The sequence below is a fragment of the Aedes aegypti genome, chromosome 3, assembly GCF_002204515.2.
Source record: "Aedes aegypti strain LVP_AGWG chromosome 3, AaegL5.0 Primary Assembly, whole genome shotgun sequence".
In the NCBI taxonomy this organism is placed as follows: Eukaryota; Metazoa; Arthropoda; class Insecta; order Diptera; family Culicidae; genus Aedes; species Aedes aegypti.
Window position 1 is genome coordinate 163893706 of NC_035109.1, and position 21742 is coordinate 163915447.

Genomic DNA, 21742 nt, shown 5'->3' on the forward strand with positions numbered 1-21742 from the left:
TTTGATTCAGATCTCAAATAAGTTACGGTAATAACTGCTATATGAATGCTACATGATTTTAGAAAATTAAACAGCTTATCCTCTTAACCATTCAAAGAACGAGCATTCCAATTGAAAAAAGTATATGGATTCATAAGATAAACGTATGCCAACAACAATTTTATTAGTAAATTATATACAAACTGGTTGATGAACATTGCATCAATTATTTGATGCATTTGCTTAATAACAAAAATCAAAATCAGAGGAAGTCATGCTACTAGAAGTAGGTACATTTACTAAAGGTTTTCTGTTGGAAAGTTCTGCTCATGAAGGGACGGATAAGAGTACAAGCAAAAGCTCGAATTGTTGAAGATTCTTCCTGGGGAAATACGGTCACGAGCAACGTTGCCGTTCAGCTTCAACGATTCATTTGCGTTAAGGGGTATCCTTCAAATTAGATTTATGGTTTCCCCCGCAATTTGCACATACAAACTTTTTGGTATTTCTTACGCAAATCTTGCATTTAGCATCCTTGCGGCAATGTTTTGTACCATGATCCCACTTTTGACACCGACGGCCTTTAGTGGGGTCATGGAAATTTCTTCCAGGTTTCTGGAATTGTTCCCATGTCACATGGACATCCAACGTAAGTCTTTCTTTTTCAAAAGCCTTAATTTTATTTAGATCACTAATGTTGAAGTGAACTAAATAATGTTCTTGAGAATGCTTTTCCCGAAGAATGCTAGATTGGGTTCTCTGTTTTATAATGATTACTTGGACTGAGGAAAGTTCAAGTACATCGTTTATTTCATTGGTGATGTCTTCAGGTGACTTAAACTCACTTGAGAGACCTTTTAAGACGACTCTGAACAAACGTTAAGTATTGTCGACATAAGTAAAAAATTGTTTCTCTTCAAGATGTTTGAGAAGTTCGCGATCTTTAAGAGTATCCGGCAAAACGCGACAGTCTCCTTCCTTTGCGATTTGGAAGGAAATCTTTATTCTCTTAAGGGAGTTCGTAATCTCTTGCCTAAATCCCCCAAATTCGGAACAACCGATCACGATATCATTTCGTTTATCATACAGCGTCGTCTAAGGGCTACTCATATTCCAGCTAAAATTGAAACTTCAGAAAACTCAGTAGCTAGAGCTCAACCGAGGTTGCACTTTCCACAAACTGCATCGCATTATCAATTACAAAGGTGCATGCCTGACGTTGTTTCTCCCTCCGGTCGAGCCACATAATTAAAATATTCTTTCGCACACTTCTTGGTTCGGCACCACAAGCATTTCTCTTTCGCTGTTAGAGGTGGTAGGTTGAATCAAATTGGAGGGGTAACGGAAAAATTCCATTGCTCCTGTGCCATTCCATGCCATGGAAAAGGTGATAAGTGTCATGAATGCTCCGTTGGAGTTTTAATCTATGCAAATACGTGCTTATTTTTTTTTTTTGTAATTTTGAGTTATTTTTTTTATACAGTGCCATGTGATACTTCTTCGTTTCTTCGATTACTGAGAAGACTTGAATACGTAGTTGATTTTAAGGGGCCTTCCACAGCCTAGTGGTAACGTCTACGGCTACAAAGCGATTCCCAGTCGGTCCAGAATCTTTTCGTAATGACAATTTTCTTGACTTACCTGGGCATAAAGTATCATCGTGCCTACCACACGATTCACGAAACACGACTTAGGTGAAGAAAGTACTCAGTTAATAACTGTGATAATGTCTAAGCTGATCAGCAGATTCGATACCAATTAGGATCTACAGAAACTTACTAAGCGGAATATTGAATCCAACATCTATGTTAAAACGAATTTGCATACATTACAATTCATGCATTGTTGATAAATTCCAATAAGCATTATATTATCTCGCATCTTTGAGTGTAATAATATATTTCTTGTTAGCTAACTCTATCAAGGTGCATTTGATTCGACCCTCCCCTCGGGCGAGTATCAAGCGAAAGTAGCGTTCCGTGGAATGTTTCTCCCCGGGGTCTCGTTTGAATGGACAGCCGTGGCGCGTTAGCTGCAGCAGCAGCTCGTGATTCCACCACTCACTCAGGCTTTATTGCCGCTAGAATAATTTTATTTGTAAAACTTAATTCATTTGCATAAAGCTGGGAGGCTGAATCACAATGACCTGCCTCATAGCATCCGCAATGGCTGCCAATGGACGAGAAAATAAAGTGCCGCTGTTGACAAATGGAATGCATTGTGATGGACGGGGAGTGGTTCTGGGGAAGCTGTTGGAATTGACTTCCTGCGATCAGTATTATGAGGACGTTATTTTGAAGTTTTGGAAAGTTAAAGACTGAAAATATCAACTAGTTCTAATTGAAGTTTTTCTTAATTTTGTACTAATCAGTGATGAGGTTTGATGAAATAAGGCGCATCCTCTGAAAAGTATATTTTATAACGCATTTATCTATCAACACAGGCCAGAGGTATATTCTTACTGCAATGCTGAGATTTCAAGAAATCGCAGAGTTTTATCTTCCATTGATTAGAAAATTATTTGCCAAATGCTAGCATAAAGCTTTCATTCCATCCACTGTAACTCAAAGCAGCTGATAAACTTACCTATTTACGTTTCATCATAAATCCCGTTTATACATCGTCTCAGTCGATGAAAAATGATGTTCGTCTCAGCTGAGCCTACAGCTAACTGACACTAACGCCCACTCAAAATTCGTTTCTACGGCTTTGTGTGCTACGTAAGCCGCTACTTACAGTAAGCAGATCTCCGGTAAATACATCTGGGATCCGTTCCATTGAAATACGTACTCAAAAAAAAAATGAAAATGGGAAGGCGTGGAAAACTGGCCGAACGAAACTATGTCCCGCCACCTCCCACAAGCTCCCAGTATTTTGCTGCGAGGAAAACCGAAACAACAGCAAAGACCAGAGCCAGGGAAAAAATTTAATCTTTATTATGTCTGACAGATTACTTGATTGCTGTTGAAGCTCGGTGAATTGTTTGTCCCAGTGCCGGTACCGAAGGAAACCGGTTACCGGCCATCCGAATGCTATTCAGACAGCAGTAAATACATTTTCTGTTTCTGTCGCAAAAAATAAAGGACAGTGATGATAAAACAAAAATCAAATGATATTTACGGAATCCCTTTTCGGGGCTTCGGCACCGTTCTGCTCTGGAGACGGCTGTTTCGAGGAGATTTTCTCACAGTCATCCCAAACGGAGCTGCCTTGGTCTTAGGTCATATTTTACGCTCGCTGGGCGGGTATTCATGAAGAGGTACCTCTTGTCCATTTGGATTAAAAATTGACGTTAATTTCTATCGTTCTGAAATAGACGAATTGTGTGCCTTCGTTCATTTTTAATGGATTAGAGCAAATGTTTGTAGACGACCTGATTAAACTGAATTAACGAATTCAGTGTTTTTCACATTTTTTTTCTTCTGTGCCAATTGTTAAATTGGCAAATCAAAAATTCAATGCGACTCTAAAGCTTTAAAGGTAAAAATCCTGGAATCCAAAGATGGCCACCACAATTCCTGATTTGTGCAATAATTACTTCAACAGTGGTGCTCCTGGCGGGAAACATAGATCAAAGTAATCCAGGCTACTATGTTCTACAGTAAAATATCAGTGTTGCTCTGAAAGTAATTAAATGACCATCTCAGCATGGTTAAGACCAAGGTATATTGAAAATACAGGTACAGCAATCTAAGCAGTCACTGGATGCGGGGAGTGCTAAACCGAGAGGGGGTAAAAAGTGACAGCTGGCGAGTCGGCGAGCTGGTCGATATGTTTTTGTATTTTGCCCTTTATCAGTTTCTATCGTATCCATAGAGAAGTTTATAATATGCAAGATCGTTGCGTGTGCCATAAGTGAAGGCAAGTAGGATAAAGCTTCATTGTCTCTAAGATTAAAAACCTCTTTATTTTATTCTTGACGCCATAATTTTTTTTGCAGATAGAGATTGCGGGAAAACGGTTGCCAGCACTAAAATCCGTAGTGTGGGTTTTCATCGATTCTCGAACGGTAGATAGCAAAACCAATTGTGGTTATCGTCCTGTGACCAATACGATGGTCGGTCATCACAGAACAAGCAAGCAATATGGCAAAAAAAAAAGTATTCCGCCAAGTATCAAGAGACACAATAGAATTTTATTATAATTAAGTTGTCTGTCTAGAATAAAAGATAGTTTCAACTCAAGCATTTAGAGCATTTTTGCAACTCATTTTTTTTATTTGCCTGGATAGAAATCCTAACACAAGATAAAACATTCTAAACTAACGGTGTTGAAACAAATTAATGTTATTGATGAACCAATGGAATAAACCAAATAGTATTCAACTGGTTAGATCTTATATATCTTATATATCTTCAGAAATAGTATACTTTTGATTTTACAAGGATACCTATAAAAGAACTTCATTGTCCTAGAAAGCTTCCAACTGATTTCTGTACAATTTTTTACTTCCATTGTAGTATCCATGACGTTTCAGTTCGTGCACCAAACAAAACAAACTGTGCAAAAAAAAAAGCAGACCAGATTGCATGGCATGCTGGATGATTCCATGAAAACAAAGTGGCCAGCTGTCGTATGCTTATGCTTGGCGGGTTTAGCAATTTGACATATTGTATTCCCTTCCTTTTAAATACCTTGGTTTAGACTTCGTTAAAAATAATAGCAAATTTTCCTTACGTTTGTTCACTTTTCCATAGATTTTTCTGACATGCTGCTAGGCGACTTAACACAAAATAATTGACTTTTTATAGTAATATCCATATTAACTTAAAATTGCGTGTGTACAACCCAGTTTCATTCAAATCACATCAAATTTTGGGAGAATGGTTAACATCATAATTGACTCCGTTTAAGCATAGGGAAGCAAAAACATCAAAATTTGCATCACTCTACTGTTGGTAGAGGATTAAATATGTAATTAATAGAACCTAGCAAGCATACTTAGGTTCAGGGACCTAAAAAAGATTTCAATATTTTTTCCAAAAGGCGGCGCCTGTTTGCTGCTTCACCTTCTTGAATTCCTCAATCATTTTCAGATATTGCGCACAAAATATGTTTGTTTCATGTCGATATTTCTCTCGCGTTTGTATACTCAAAATGACTTTCATCAACATTTGTGTTTCACTAACTTTCTACAGTTCTGAATCAATATTTTATGAATACATATTGTCCGATATCCGCTAATAAGTTGTCATTCATTCATTTCATTTATTTAGTTAACATCTACACAGATAACACTGAATCAACAATTTCACGCCACAATACTCGGTTCGTGGCCGCATCTCTCCATCCTCGGTTCTGCCCCACGCTCGCCAAATCGATACGCACTTGATCCGCCCACCTAGCTCACTGCGCTCCACGCCTTCTTGTACCAACCGGATCCGAAGCGAACACCATCTTTGCAGGGTTGCTGTCCGGCATTCTTGCAACATGCCCTGCCCATCGTATCCTTCCAGCTTTGGCCACCTTCTGGATACTGGGTTCGCCGTAGAGTTGGGCGAGCTCGTGGTTCATCCTTCGCCGCCACACACCGTTCTTCTGCACACCGCCGAAGATCGTCCTAAGCACCCGACGTTCGAAGACTCCAAGTGCTTGCAGGTCCTCCTCGAGCATGGTCCACGTTTCATGCCCGTAGAGGACTACCGGCCTTATGAGCGTTTTGTACATGGTACATTTGGTGCGGGCGTGAATCTTTTTTGACCGCAGCTTCTTCTGGAGGCCATAGTAGGCCCGACTTCCACTGATGATGCGCCTCCGTATTTCACGTTATTGTCAGCCGTCAGCAAGGATCCAAGATAGACGAACTCGTCAACCACCTCGAACGTATCCCCGTCTATCGTAACACTGCTACCTAGGCGAGCCCTGTCGCGCTCGGCCCCACCAGCTAGCAAGTACTTTGTCTTGGCCGCATTCACCACCAGTCCAACTTTTGCTGCCTCGCGTTTCAGGCGGGTGTACAGGTCTGCCACCTTTTCAAATGTTCGGCCGACGATGTCCATATCATCCGCGAAGCAAACAAATTGACTGGATCTCGTAAAAATCGTACCCCGGCTGTTAAGCCCGGCTCTCCGCAAAACACCTTCTAGCACAATATTGAACAACAGGCACGAAAGTCCATCACCTTTTCGTAGTCCCCGGTGGGATCCAAACGGACTGGAGTGTTCGCCTGAAACCTTCACACAATTTTGCACACCTTCCATCGTCGCTCTTATCAGTCTCGTGAGCTTCCCGGGAAAGCTGTTCTCGTCCATGATTTTCCATAGCTCTACGCGGTCGATACTGTCGTATGCCGCCTTGAAATCGATGAAAAGGTGATGCGTTGGGACCTGGTATTCACGACATTTTTGGAGGATTTGCCGTACAGTAAAGATCTGGTCCGTTGTCGATCGGCCGTCAACGAAGCCGGCTTGATAACTTCCCACGAACTCGTTTACTACGGGTGACAAACGACGGAAGATGATCTGGGATAATACTTTGTAGGCCGCATTTAGAATGGTGATCGCTCGAAAGTTCTCACAGTCTAACTTGTCGCCTTTCTTGTAGATGGGGCAGATTACCCCTTCCTTCCACTCCTCCGGTAGCTGTTCTGTTTTCCCAGATTGTGCCTATCAGCCGGTGCAGACAAATGGCCAGCCTTTCCGGACCCATCTTTATGAGTTCAGCTCCGATACCATCCTTACCAGCAGCTTTATTGTTCTTGAGCTGGTGAATGGCATCCTTAACCTCCCTCAAAGTGGGGGCTAGTTGGTTTCCATCTTCCGCAGTACTGACGAAGGCATTTCCTCCGTTGTTCTGTCCTTCATTGCCTGTGCTCTCAGCACCATTCAGGTGATCGTCGAAGTGCTGCTTCCACCTTTCGATCACCTCACGCTCGTCCGTCAGAATGCTCCCATCCTTATCCCTGCACATCTCGGCTCGCGGCACGAAGCCGTTGCGGGATGCGTTGTAATAAGTTGTCAATAAGGCTCAAATTCGCTTTTTAAGGAAGAAGACCATGGTTAACTATCATTTGGAGCCATCCATCATCAAACACGTGGTCGCTGCTTGTACACAAACCCTATATTTTGTATATATCCGAGCTATGGATATGTTCCTCACATATATTGTAGGTAATCAAACATGAAGAAATACTCAAAACAACCTAAGTGTTTCATTATTCAATATCCTCTCAATGATTGTAATCAAAAATTCCCCCTTTGAAAAAAGCTTTCCAAAGAGAACATTTTTTATTTGATCCAAAATCGGTTGCACCGTGTTCTGAGTTCATATATCATGAAAAACTGCACGCTAAACTTCATCCGCGCAGAAATGAGTGCCGAGTACACAAAATCGGCCTCTCTTCATGCAGCACAGATTCTGTGCAAAGGGGGCTGTACACAGTTTTGTGCAAACGGTGGTAAACAAACCGAATGAGTGATATGCGCACAGAGGAGGAACGCTTGGAATGCGGAATTCGCTTCCATGTTTGTTTTGCTTCTGAAAACATTAAAAAAACATTCCGATTTTAAAGTTTTTCAGAGATTTTTTCATTCGAATAGCCGAAGCGGAAGCAAATGGGGAAAAAACTTTCTCATTTGCGACCATCTTCCGGCTTTTTGCTGGAAAAAATCCCTGAAAACTTCCCATCTTAGGGGTCGTCCATAAATGACGTAGCTTTTTAGGGGGGAGGGGGGTCTTCACGAATTTGTGACGATTTGTGACGAGGGGGAGGGAAGGGTCCTTGCTAGTGGACGTAGCATTTCGAATCATTTCGGTAAAAAGAGAGGTGCTGAAAAAATGGAACACAATATGTGTTTATGAAACTTCTTATTTTTTGTTTGACTTATAAACTTGTGTTATAAAATGATGATTCAGCTTCCAAACATTCATATGACAAGATTGAAAAAAAATCAATGAAATTTCAGATTTTTTTTTGATAAATGCAATCGAACAGCTTTGAATAATTATGTGAAAATTATATTGTATTCATGTCTAAATTAACAAATTTATAAATAAACAGAACAAAAAGTTCAATAAATTAGTTAAAAATCAATGCTTTACAGACTTGAAGAGTATTATTTCCCATTTGTGAACTAGACATGAAGTCAACTATTAGTTTTATTCATAGATTCTGTTGGGGCTTTATTGCTACAAGATTATATGCTCTTTTGGCAAATATTGCATTAAAATAAGATATTTATTCCGGGAATTATGCATTCAATGTTGCAGGAGATCTCTACCCAATCAACTCATCGATTTGTTTTGATGTATCATTGTCCTTGATGGAATAGTCTGAATATTAATGAGAACAGGCTCAGTGTTATCATTCAATTTTCTTAATGACTTGAAGAAAGTTTATTTTTATTATTTATAGGTTATGAAGGATTATTTCAGTATGATGAACGATAATGAAAATCAGCTGAAATATTGATGGAAATGAATAATGTCATGTGTATAATAATCGCTAAAATTTTCTAAATATTCCAAATATTACAAGTGTAATCTTTTCTATATCTGGCCACTGACGAAGACACATTTTAAATAAATATATATTGTTGATCATTTTAATTAAAATCTATTTCTCAACAACGAATAATTAAAAAACAATCCTCTAATATAACGAAATTGCCGTTCAATTTATTATTAAATATATTGTACCCTAACTCGTTACTGTTATCTTCATCAATGCAATCAAACATTTTTATTTTTTTTTTTCACATATTTTATTGTTAACTTGTTTTTCATGGTATCAATAGCAAAAGTTATACAATTTAGCCTATATGAAACTGGAAACTGAAGTTAGGTAACATAAACAGAAAATATGTTTATTTAAAACTGCTTTCCAAATTATTTTTGAGCGCTACTGTATATCAAACTGCTTTTCATTAGATTACCCTTACGTTTCAGTCAGTAATTAATATCAAACCTTGTATTGAACTACTGAATTCCAATTTTTTGTTCAGCCAAGGAAAACAATTTTAAAAAAATATAGAAGGAGGGGGGGGGGGTACTTAATATACTACGTATTTTTAAGGGGGGGGGGTATCAGCATTTGTGACAAAATGCAACGAGGGGGAGGGGGGTGTAAAAAAATCAGTGAAAAAATGCTACGTCATTTATGGACGGCCCCTTACCAACGGCCAACTGTTTACTGCCGCGCGGGAGATGACTGACAGTTCCATTTCCATCGATCCGCGCACAGCCAATGGCCAACACATCGGTTACACATAGCATGAGTGCGACTTACACAGAATTTTCACACAGCCAGAGAGTCCTGCATTGTTTGCCTCATTCTGTGTAGTTTTAACACATGCGCTGCGTTGAGCAGGCTTAGCGTGTGTACTTAGAAAAAGCTCTCTCAATATAAACAACACAAGCATGGAAGTAAGGGGGGTTCGTAGCCTTGAGGTTACGCTTTCGCTTTATAAGCAGAAGGTCATGGGTTTAATTCTCAGCCCCTCCACAAAAAAACCGTCCAGCCACCAGAAGACGCCACACGGAGGACCGTGCTTTGGGGAGCACATCCATCCTCCGTCCTGCTCGGTGTGAGAGCAAAAGAGTAGAAGAGAGTGAAAGTAGATGTAAATATAGATTAGTTAAAAATAGATCTGTATCGATAAAGAAGATACAGATGAACAGATTCCGGCACAGTAGTGGCCACGAGCACAGAGTGCCTTTAAAATAAACATAAGAAAAAAAAAGCATGGAAGTGTTGTTGACCACTCTGGAGTTAAAATAGCCTATCTTATTTGATATTTAGAGTTCAATGTCATACCTGTTTAATCTCTCATCATTTTTTCTTTGATTTGATTTCAGTGGAAGCTTACAATGGTACCCATCTGCATCTGCCAAAGCTCGAACGAAGACAAATGGGAGCATATTTGTGCATAGCATCGAACGATGTACCGCCGGCAGTTAGTAAACGAGTTTCGCTTAGTGTGCACTGTAAGTATTAAAAACAGCAATTCAAAATGCAACCTTATTTTGTTGATACCCAAGTAAAATTCGACCAAATGCCAATTGGGTCCTAAAATTTTTAATGAATTCTTGTTTTTATTTGATAACACGAAAGAGCATGTTACTGCAACTCCTTTAGCAATTTTTCCCGCTGAAATAAAGACTAAATCATGTTTAAACTCAAATTTCAAAATTTGGTCCATGAATGAACCTTGACACTTTTGATCATGTTTGACGTTCGCTTAGTCGTCAAAAACACCACAGGGCTTTTAGTTTTAACACTGGGGTTGTTCCTATTTGACATTTCGGAAGAAACACGGAAAACAAAATATACCCAAAAATTTGAGTTTAAGCCAAGGGGTGTGACAAAATCTAAAGAAACATAAAAAAATAGTTTTCGGGCTTAAACCAACGGAGAACATTAAACAATTGAGTAAACATGTGTTTTTGTCCTAAACTTAAGCGTTTAGCACTAAAATTGGGACAGGGCTTTAGGACCCTATTCTCGAAAGCAGTCTTCTTTGTGAAATCCGACCAATCCAAAAGAATAAATGTGTGGAAAAAACTTTTTTTTTCATTTTTGACATTTGATTCACTTCTCCTTACGCCTCAAGTTCAATAAACATTAAGTGCGAATGCTGCTTTTAAACCGTTTTTTTTTTGTTTATTTATATATTTTTTTTGGTAATGAACTCTTCGAGGAGTGTTGGAATACTTAAAACTTTAATCCTATAGCTTGTTGATAAATTGGTTAATTTTAAAACTTAGTTTTGTGAATTACATGATAAACCACATAAAATGCCTAAATGTCGACAATTTCAATTTAAATCGACGAACTGTTCACTAAAAGAATTTTTTTTTTCTCTGAAAATGATTTTTCATCCCTAATGCAAATTTGAAACTGGTTTCAGCAAACAAATCTGGAACGAATAAGACAGTTTTTTTTTGAATGGTGGTTCATAAGGGCTTGGTATTAGTCGATTGCTTTGAGAAGAACCCTTCAATTCACCCTTCTGATGTTCATCAAACATTTCCTTAGAAACCCGTTTTTTTCAGGACTGTACATGTGGCTACGAGGCACGGTAAATGGCTGGGCATGGTGTACCATTGGTACCTCGCGTACCTACAGGAATAAAATAGACCCCTATGTGTGGTCCTTAGCCTCTTGCCCAGCAACTCCTATCCCTACCTCCTCGTGGTACTGGCCGGGGTACGAATAACCTTGGGGAAGATCGGGTAACCAACCCCCGGTGGGAACTTTGGTCGTATGATGACAGGGAAGGGGGGGTTTGCTCTGCAAACCTTGAGCGTCTGTACTCCATGTTAGGAGCGGCTCACAACAGCGTCTGTTCCCCATGTCAGGGGCGGCTGATCATCGTCCGAGTGTCAGAGAAGGACTCTAAGCTAAACTGCGCACTATGGCCCTCCGAACATTTAGGGGGAATGGTCCTCCGGAAATTTAGGGGGTTGGTGTCAGGCCCTGCAAGCCAGCCGTAAAAATACACCAGCACAGGAACGTCAACGAGAGAATACGGACCGGAAAAATCGGCAAAGACCACAGCGACGAAAATGGACTAGCGATTGGAAACTCGATACGTGGAACTGCAAATCTCTCAACTTCATCGAGAGCACACGCATACTCTCCGATGTACTGAAGATTCGCGGTTTCGACATCGTAGCACTGCAGGAGGTGTGCTGGACAGGTTCGATGGTGCGAACATTTAGAGGTAATCATACCATCTACCAGAGCTGCGGCAACACACGTGAGCTGGGAACAGCTTTTATAGTGATGGGTGATATGCAGAGGCGCGTGATCGGGTGGTGGCCGATCAACGAAAGAATGTGCAAGTTGAGGCTCAAAGGCCGGTTCTTCAACTTCAGCATCATAAACGTGCATAGCCCTCACTCCGGAAGCACTGATGATGACAAGGACGCATTTTACGCGCAGCTCGAACGCGAGTACGACCGCTGCCCAAGCCACGACGTCAAGATCATCATAGGAGACTTAAACGCTCAGGTTAGCCAGGAGGAGGAGTTCAGACCGACGATTGGAAAGTTCAGCGCCCACCGGCTGACGAACGAGAACGGCCTACGACTGATAGATTTTGCCGCCTCCAAAAGCATGGCCATTTGCAGCACCTACTTCCAGCACAGCCTCCCGTATCGATACACCTGGAAATCACCACTGCAGACGGAATCACAAATTGACCACGTTTTGATCGATGGACGGCACTTCACCGATATTACCGACGTCAGAACCTATCGTGGCGCTAACATTGACTCCGACCACTACCTGGTGATGGTGAAACTGCGCCAAAAACTATCCGTCATTAACAATGTACGGTGTCGACGCCCGCCTCGGTATAACCTAGCGCGACTAGCCCAACCGAACGTCGCTGCCGCATACGCGCAGCATCTCGAGGTAGCGTTGCTGGAAGAGGGCGAGCTTGACGAAGCCCCTCTTGAGGACTGGTGGAGCAACATAAAAGCAGCCATCAACAACGCAGCCGAGAGCATCGTCGGGTACGTAGAAAGGAGGACATGTGACAATTGGTTCGACGAAGAATGCAGGCTGGTTTTGGAGGAGAAGGATGCAGCGCGGGCTGCAATGCTGCAGCAAGGAACGCGACAAAACGTGGAGCGATATAAAAGAAAACGAAAGCAGCAAACCCGCCTATTCCGGGACAAAAAGCGCCGCCTGGAAGAAGCGGAATGTGAAGAAATGGAACAGCTGCATCGTTCACAAGAAACGCGAAAGTTCTACGAGAAGCTTAACGCATCCCGAAAAGGCTTCGTGCCGCGAGCCGAAATGTGTAGGGATAAGGACGGAAGCATCTTGACGGACGGACGTGAGGTGATTGAAAGGTGGAAGCAGCACTACGATGAACACCTGAATGGCACGGAGAACACAGGCGCCGAGGGTCACGGCAGCGGAGGAAGTGGCTACGTCAGCACGGCGGATGAAGGAAACCAACCTGCCCCTACATTGAGGGAAGTTAAGGATGCCATCAACCAGCACAAGAATAACAAGGCCGCTGGTAAGGATGGTATTGGAGCTGAACTCATCAAAATGGGCCCGGAGAGGTTGACAGCCTGTCTGCACCGGCTGATCGTAAGAATCTGGGAAACGGAACAGCTGCCGGAGGAGTGGAAGCAAGGGGTCATATGCCCCATCTACAAGAAGGGCGACAAACTGAAATGTGAAAACTATCGTGCGATCACTATCCTGAATGCCGCCTACAAAGTGCTATCCCAGATTATCTTCCGTCGTCTATCACCAATAACAAATGAGTTTGTGGGAAGTTATCAAGCTGGTTTCATCAACGGCCGATCAACAACCCCAAGTAACACCAAATACTTCTTTATCAGCCGCATTATGAAGGTCTTGTCATATAAGAGCTCTATTGGTGTAATCTGTAATAGTACGTGTAAAATAAAAGCTTAAAGATAGTTTTTGAAAAACATGTTTTGTCAAATTATTAGATCGCTAGCTCACACCTTTTTTACGTATTATTATTGCTATATTAACGTTATTATAACTTCATTCATATTGAAACTTTCTTGACAAAATTTAAGCCTTAAGCCTGTATTTTATTAGGTTTTTCAACTAAATTAAAACATCAGCATCTGCCACCTACTTCGGATGATTTTGTCTGTATTTTGAGAGGAAGAATATAAAACTCAATTGGCACAAACCCTGTAGAATGAAGGTGGTCACTTATGCTGATCGGAGTCAATGTGGCATAAGTATGTTCATTTTCGCGGACACCTGATCTTAATCATAATTAAATCGAGGTAGAATGTGCTACTGACCTTTGCTCGGTGATCGACGTATACATTTTTTCAGCGCCATCGGTAATCGGTAGACAGGCGATTTGCGTTTGTCGATACACTCTTGATAATTTTATTTCGGCTGCAGACATGAAATACCTGTGTCTTCATTGATTTAAGGGCTTGCTAATTCCAATCGTTAATCTTTCTACGCTTAAAATACACTATTTAATCAATTTAAGACTATACTGTGTGAGATAGGCTCGTCATTATTATCACAATGTTTATAAACAATCGATATTTTGACGTTTAGATAGATTTTGATCTGCAAATAGAAGAAGCTATAATGAAGTTATTATCGTGTTATATTTGTAGTTGCAAAACATAATAATAGCTTATTTGAGATCAAACCTTGAATATGCTCTAAATATTTATTATAAACGTATATTCTAAGTATTTTCAAAACTTGCTGTTGTCGTTGAACCGCAAGACGTATAGATTACAGTACCGGCTAAAAATATGGAATTATGACTGCGAGAGATTAATGCCTTATTCTTTTGGTTAGAGATCTGGATTCGTTTTGGTGATGCGATGAAGAAATGTGATATTTGAAATGGACCAATAGTATGAGTCAGAATCAATGCGACCGATTATTTTTTTAAATTTGAAATGTATTTTTTCACATACGAATTACTTTGAAATTACTTTAAGATTTCAACACAAGCACTTGCTACAAACGTAAGCCATGTCATCATATTTTGAACGGCACTGTAAGCTTCGCATAGAATCCGCCATATTATTCCTCCATGCAGATCAAAAAAAATCTATTAAAATAACAAAACTTTGATGAATATATTAATCGTTTTTCATTTGCATTGCTGGCGCATGAATTCTAGTAGAGTTAAATTAGCAGTTTCACGATAAATCTTTCACCGCAATGAAAATACAACTAAACCTGTTATATGAGATATATTATTTTTTATCTGAATTATAATGGTGGTAATCTCTTTCACCACTTGTGAATTATTTCTCAGGTCAATGTAGCCATATTATTCTAAACATAATTTCATTTGTCAGTTTTATATGAAATTCGGCACTTTGAATATAGTTGTATTTTAAAATGATAAGTTTGTAATACAAAAGTATTTTGTGGGTTAAATCACTCGCAAATAGCTATACTTCAACTAATACAACTGACTGCACTGTATATAGATGAGATTGTGATATAAATGTATTTTACAAGTTATGTTACTTGTAATCTGCTTGATTTCAACAAATAAATACCGGTGAGTTATACTAGTGTTTCGCCAGTGCTTATAGCTAGAAAATAACTATATTATAACTTATGATTATTTCTGATTCAATGAATGCTTATTTAATGTTGATAATAAGTTAATGAATTGTCCATTGGAATGATCTTGCAAAATTTCGAGATGTTATATAAGCCGCCATTTTTTGCGCTTTTTTAGTTATATAAGTGTGCGATATTAAATCAATAACACTAGAAAAATACAACCGAATATGTATGAAATGTTAATTTTAAACTATTATATGACAAGCTGTGTTACTTGGGACGGACCAAATCTTCACTGTACGGTAAATCCTCCAGAAATGCCGTGAATACCAAGTCCCAACGCATCACTTGTTCATCGATTTCAATGCGGCTTATGATAGCATATACCGCAAAGAGCTATGGAAAATTATGGACGAGTACAGCTTTCCCGGGAAGCTCACAAGACTAATAAGAGCAACGATGGACGGTGTGCAGAATAGCGTGAAGATTTCGGGCGAACATTCCAGTTCGTTCGAATCCCGCCGGGGACTTCGACAGGGTGATGGACTTTCGTGCCTGCTGTTCAACATCGCGCTAGAAGGTGTCATGCGAAGAGCCGGGTTCAATAACCGAGGTACGATTTTCACAAGATCCAGCCAATTTGTTTGCTTCGCGGATGATATGGATATTGTCGGCAGAACATTTGGAACGGTGGCAGACCTGTACACCCGCCTGAAACGTGAAGCGTCAAAAACAAAGTACATGTTGATAGGCGGAACCGAGCGCGACAGAGCCCACCTGGGAAGCAGTGTTACGATAGACGGGGATACTTTTGAGGTGGTTGATGAGTTCGTCTACCTCGGATCCTTGTTAACGGCTGATAACAACGTTAGTCGTGAAATACGGAGACGCATCATCAGTGGAAGTCGCGCCTACTATGGGCTCCAGAAGAAGCTGCGGTCGAGAAAGATTCACCCTCGCACCATGTTCAAAACGCTTATAAGATCGGTGGTCCTCTATGGACATGAAGCATGAACCATGCTGGAAGAGGACCTGCAAGAACTTGGAGTGTTCGAACGAAGGGTGCTTAGGACGATCTTTGGCGGAGTACAGAAAAACGGTGTGTGGCGGCGGAGAATGAACCACGAGCTCGCTAGGCTCTACGGCGAACCCAGTATCCAGAAGGTTGCGAAAGCCGGAAGGGTGCGCTGGGCAGGACATGTTGCAAGACTACCGGACAACAATCCTGCAAAGATGGTGTTCGCGTCGAATCCGGTTGGCACAAGAAGGCGAAGAGCACAGCGAGCGAGGTGGCTTGATCAGGTGCAACAAGATCTGGAGAACGTGGGCCAAAATCGAAGTTGGAGAGACACAGCCATGGACCGAGTAAATTGGCGTAACATCGTTAACGAGGTTTTATCAAATTAATTGATGTAACACCAACTAAATAAATAAATAACATGTGGCTACGAGATCGATCAACTTCTCTACACTGATCAACTACACCCCGAATTACGGTATATAGAGCAACAAAACTGTAGCTTAGTCCATGATTTCACAAATGTGAAATTTCTAATAAAAAGGACTTTCCCAAAAGTGAGAAACTTCACAACCATTTTTGTTTTACACATACTAAAATGAAAGCATAGAAAAAGTTATTAATTTTGAAATATCCTTACATCAAACAAATCGAACCTACTTATGGAATCCACCACAAAGCTTTTAGAACAGATGGTGTAACCTGGTCCGTCACACTCGGGCTCAGATTGGGTACCGTCAGACGGGGCTACTTTTGATTCCGGGGGCTACTTTGGACACTCACGTTCTGGATTTATTTCCAGCATAAATATTAATCTGAGGCATTTTGTGTCTTCAGCACTTTTATTAACCGATTTATGTTCAACAATCAGGCATGAATATTTTTTGGAACAACATCAACAATAATAGGATAAACAAGAAAATATATCAAAAAAGCCAAAACAAATATGCACAAGCTACAAAACATTTGCTATGTAAACATTGTATGAATTTTCCACATATCGTGGAAAGTTGTTGGGAACATCACAAAACTATCGAACCGTCATGATTCAAAGAAATTTGTGATAAATTTATGGTGAAAGTTGTTTTTTAGAAAAATAAATGATCAAATGTCTTGATTTTACGACTCATATTTAATTATAAAGTGTTGGTTTCTATATTTTACAACACAATAAAAAATAAACAAAGGATTAAGAAGAGTAAATAATTGTAAAACATATATATTTCAACTCGTATAAACAGTGAACTTACAACATAATCCTTAAAAAATATTGTTCAGTCATATTTTACATGAATCTGCTAAACAAAGCAATGGCATCCTTCAACTGCTAAAATAAACTACTCTTACGCCATCTCAAAACTATTAAGAGCCAAAATGCATCTAACAAAGGCAAACTTTTATTGTTTATGATCTAGTGAATCATTATTCTTATACTTCATGGATTATATTTGGAAGAAAAATTACTTCTAGTTACAGGAATTAATTAGATTCTTCTACATATCGTTCATATAACATTAAGAATCAGAACGAATATTTCTGTACAAAGCTAATTATTCATCGCAGTACTTGGTAGTTACACAATCCGTTTGCATCAACTTGAACAATCAAGCATAAGTCGCTATTTATTAGCTGACATTTAAAAGGAAGTAAACATATCATCATGTAAACTGAAAATTATGAATAGCATGTTTTTGTGAAAAGTATTGTATAGGTATGTGTAGTTTTTTCAAGCATTACAATTTTCTAAATTATGTAGGGAAAGTGTACCAGTTATGACCTTAGTGGTTCCCTATTTGGCCATATATGAAATTTCGATAACTTTCACATTTTAAATCTTTTTGAATGTTTTAACATCAAGATATTTCTTAAGTCTAACTACTACAACACACAAACAATTTCAAAATTTGAAGACATTCAAGTAATCACGTATGGCGAAATAGGGAACCACTATGTCCATAACTGGTACACCTACCCTATATCATTGAAAAACATTCGAAAACATCACAATGAACGATAATCAATAGAATCAGTTTAAAATTTATGATGAAAAATCAGTTTACTATCAAAACGTATTAATTTCTAAAAGTGTCCAAAGTAGCCCCTTTTTTGTCTTGAAGGACCCATTTTTTTCGCTATTCAAGCAACTTTTTTTATTTATAGATTGATTTGCCTCATATTTTGCACATTGGTTACTTACAAATACAACTTAAATATGCGCAAGAATTATAGAAATCTATGCATTATTCACAGAGCTACAAATCCTCAAAGTTGAAGAATGTGGAAATAATGTCAAAAGAAGCCCCGTTTGACGGTACCACTTCTAGTACTGCATTTGGTCCTTCGGTAGTACAAAAGGTACCCAAGTGTGACAGATCGCAGTACACTTTTCACGGCATTCTAGATAACCTTATGAGCCATAAAATTTTGGGCAACTGCAAGACACATGGAGGTCTTTAATTTGTCTTTGATACCTTTAAGTAGATGAAAAAACCGAATTTAGTACTATACCATTTAATTCCACTAAAGTTTGTATCCTTTGACAGATACGCGTATTTTGACCTCAACTGTAAGGCCGTCTTCAGTGTCGTGAATTACGAGTCTAGCCTTACAGTTGAGGTCGAAATACGCATATCTGTCAAAAGATACAAACTCTAGTGGAATTAAATGGTATAGTACTAAATTCGGTTTTTTCATCTACTTATGTGAAAGTTATCATGGGAAATTTTAAAGGAGAGAAGGGGCGATTTTCCCTTTAATTTATGATGTGGACCGTTTTGTGTACCGTTTTGATTCATATTACGGACACTTAAGGACTCAGGGAAATATAACCCAGCATAGAGCATACAAAATAAATCATTCTGTATGATTCCTTAGCGCTATCGAGCGTCGGAAGCCCTTTACTTTCGAACGGTGGGTGAAGAACACGCTTCCACAACTTCAATAATTTTAAATAAATCAAAATGTGTGGCCTTTTCATGATTCTTATTCCGGACGTTTCCTCATTTTTGCCTCATATTCCGGACACTTTGAATCAAATTCCGGACAGCTCATGATAATCATTAATGGAACAGTCAAATCATCAATCGAAATCGTTAAACCACCAAAGAGACATCTAAGGTAGTTGGGCATTATAAATTTTCAAAGATATTTATGGAAAAAGTTTACTAAAACGAGCCTTGAAATTGAGAACTTTTGAACAGCAAAAATTGAAACATTTCGCGTGAAACGTTTCCCATACAAAGTAGAGTGTCCGGAATTTGAAGCTGTCCGTAATATGAATCAAAACGGTACAAACATTGGCACGTGGCGCTGAAGAAACTCGAGAAAACACGTGATAATGTTTGTGAACAAAACAACCCGTAACATTTAATGACCGCCAATCCTTAGGTTTAGTTTACCTACGATCTTATATCAACTGCTCGACAGGCAATAATGTTAAGCCGAATAATAAAAGGTAATTACGCGTGATCTCCCGTTTCTTCTGACCCTGAATTCTTCGCGAATTAGCAACTGCCTTAACAACATCACCAGCCGTTTCATCCCAGTTTGTGCAGCCGCAGATATGGAATTAACAAGCTTATAAATATTTTTTCATAACTTCGCTTACTTGAACCGTGAAAAAAAATTTACTTGACACTTCCTTAAAAGAACAATATTGCTCACTGGAAAGTTTGAAGGAATAATGAACTCTGTAGTAGAATGTAATTTGTTACCCAATTTGAAATAAAGAGGGCTGAACACAAAGTGTTGGGCTTTCCCATAGCTATCTCCATATAAACTGTAAATAGCGTATGCACAGCCAAATTTCATCCAAATCATATCAAACTTTAGAAAATGATATGTACTACATATTTCAAAATTACATTGATTAGGCATAGGGCCAAAACCTAGGCCAAAACTTCAAAATTTGCATCAGTCTAGTAGCCATCGTGATTAAAATTTGTTACATGCATTCATAAACTTAATATGATATTGCCTGTCCTTCGGCCACCACAATAAATTCCATTTCAAAGAGAAATCCAAAAAATAACCAAGTTAGACAGATCGCAGCACACTTTTCACAGCATTCTAGATTTTACTCTATTACCGTAATCCAGGCCCTAAAGAATAGGAAATTTGATTTTGTCTTGCTCTCACAACCACCGAAATACCTAACCTACATACGTGAAACCCATGCAGTGTTGCTCTCAATAATGAATGCTTCCTTCTCTTTTACGTTTACTTCCCCTGCTTGCCGAATCAACCAGTTGCGCCGTCTGTGCGTCCAACAAGTCAGCTCCTTGGAGCCCCTCTGGGATCGGACGTGCAATTGGAGTGCTCCGTAGAAGCATCGCCCATGCCGGTGTCATATTGGCTGAAAGGTGGGCGCGTACTGCCCTCAAACTTTGCCGGCATTACCAACGGCAATTACGAAGCGGGCCAGGCGAGACCGGAAATGCTGCTCGATGGGTAAGTTCAAATGCTTCATTCAGTGCAATGGGAACGACTCGGCCATCATCAGTAAGTGCTTTCCATGTGAAAACAACACACTTCAGGGCTGGTGGAAACAGTTTCGGAATGTGAATTTAATAGTACAGTTCAATTAGTCGTTACGAACTGCTTCCTAATTAAACTGTTACACCGTAGTCGAAGATGTGTTCAAGAATCTGAATTACACTGTTCGAAAGCAACGTGATATAAAATGCACATAATTGGAGCGTGACATATTATGTATATGTACATGATACGTTATGTAAACTTTTATGATGTATCATGTAATCCAGAAGAAGTCGTGACACATAACACAAATTTACATGATTTTAAAGCTAAATTTACATGATTTCAAGTTAACATCTCGTGTAAATTTCATTGTTTTCGACAGTAAGGATTCAAAGACAAATCGTATTGTTCTCACATGAAATGCGTCTATTATCGCTTTTCCCTATTGCGGATGCGAACGATTTGCTACGATTCAGACTATTTTCACTCTTCTTTTTTCTAGGCCAAAATATGGCATCACCGAAGAGCGGCACGGATTCCGGACGAATATGCGCCTATTGGTGCGATTTTTTTCGCCAAATGACGTCGGTACCTATCATTGCGTTAGTACCAACTCGCTGGGGAGGGCCGACGGGACGATGAGACTGTACGGTAAGTTGATGGTGCCTTCCGCGCTGTTTTTGATCGACCAAACTTTATTCCTTTTGCCGCTTTTTTTTTTCTTCCTACTTTTTGTCGCCACTTACTTTCAGGGACGTCGCACTATGGGATCATTTCAGAATTAGGTGATCAAAACCACTAAGGCTTCTTGATGGCGTTTTAGCGCATTTAGGTTCTCTTACATCTTTGTACCAGAAGTTGCCATCTTGTTTGCTAGGCCGCCATCTTGAATTCCATAATGTTCACATGAAATCAATTTTGAACCTGAACAAACTTTTCGAAAAAATTCTCTTTCCAAATTATCATGATCTTGAGATACAAGCATATATCTCTAGTTTTTGCATAGCTTGCATACTCATTTGCATCGCCTACCGATTGGTTTTCTAAAAAATAGGCTTTTTACTGCAAACAGTCCCATAGTGCATCGTCCCTCGCGATGGTTGCGTCGGTGGAAAGGGATAGATGGGGGCGTTAGGACGACTATCTTATGGTTTGCGGTTTTTTATTTTCCTGTCACGTTCTATATTGGCACACTTCGGTAGCAGCCTGGCGGGAAGTGTATCAAAAGCATTTTAGCTTACTTGTATAAAGAACTTGTGGCAAAA

General features: G+C 39.6%; 1 protein-coding gene across 1 annotated transcript in view; it reads left to right on the top strand.

Annotated features, from left to right (window-relative positions):
* Positions 1 to 21742, top strand: part of LOC5578435 (lachesin) — a 334955-nt gene that overhangs the window by 256332 nt on the left and 56881 nt on the right. The window contains exons 5-7 of the mRNA XM_021849376.1: positions 9775 to 9903; positions 20246 to 20447; positions 20980 to 21128. Coding sequence (XP_021705068.1) covers positions 9775 to 9903; positions 20246 to 20447; positions 20980 to 21128 — 480 coding nt within the window. The remainder of the gene's footprint in view (positions 1 to 9774; positions 9904 to 20245; positions 20448 to 20979; positions 21129 to 21742) is intronic.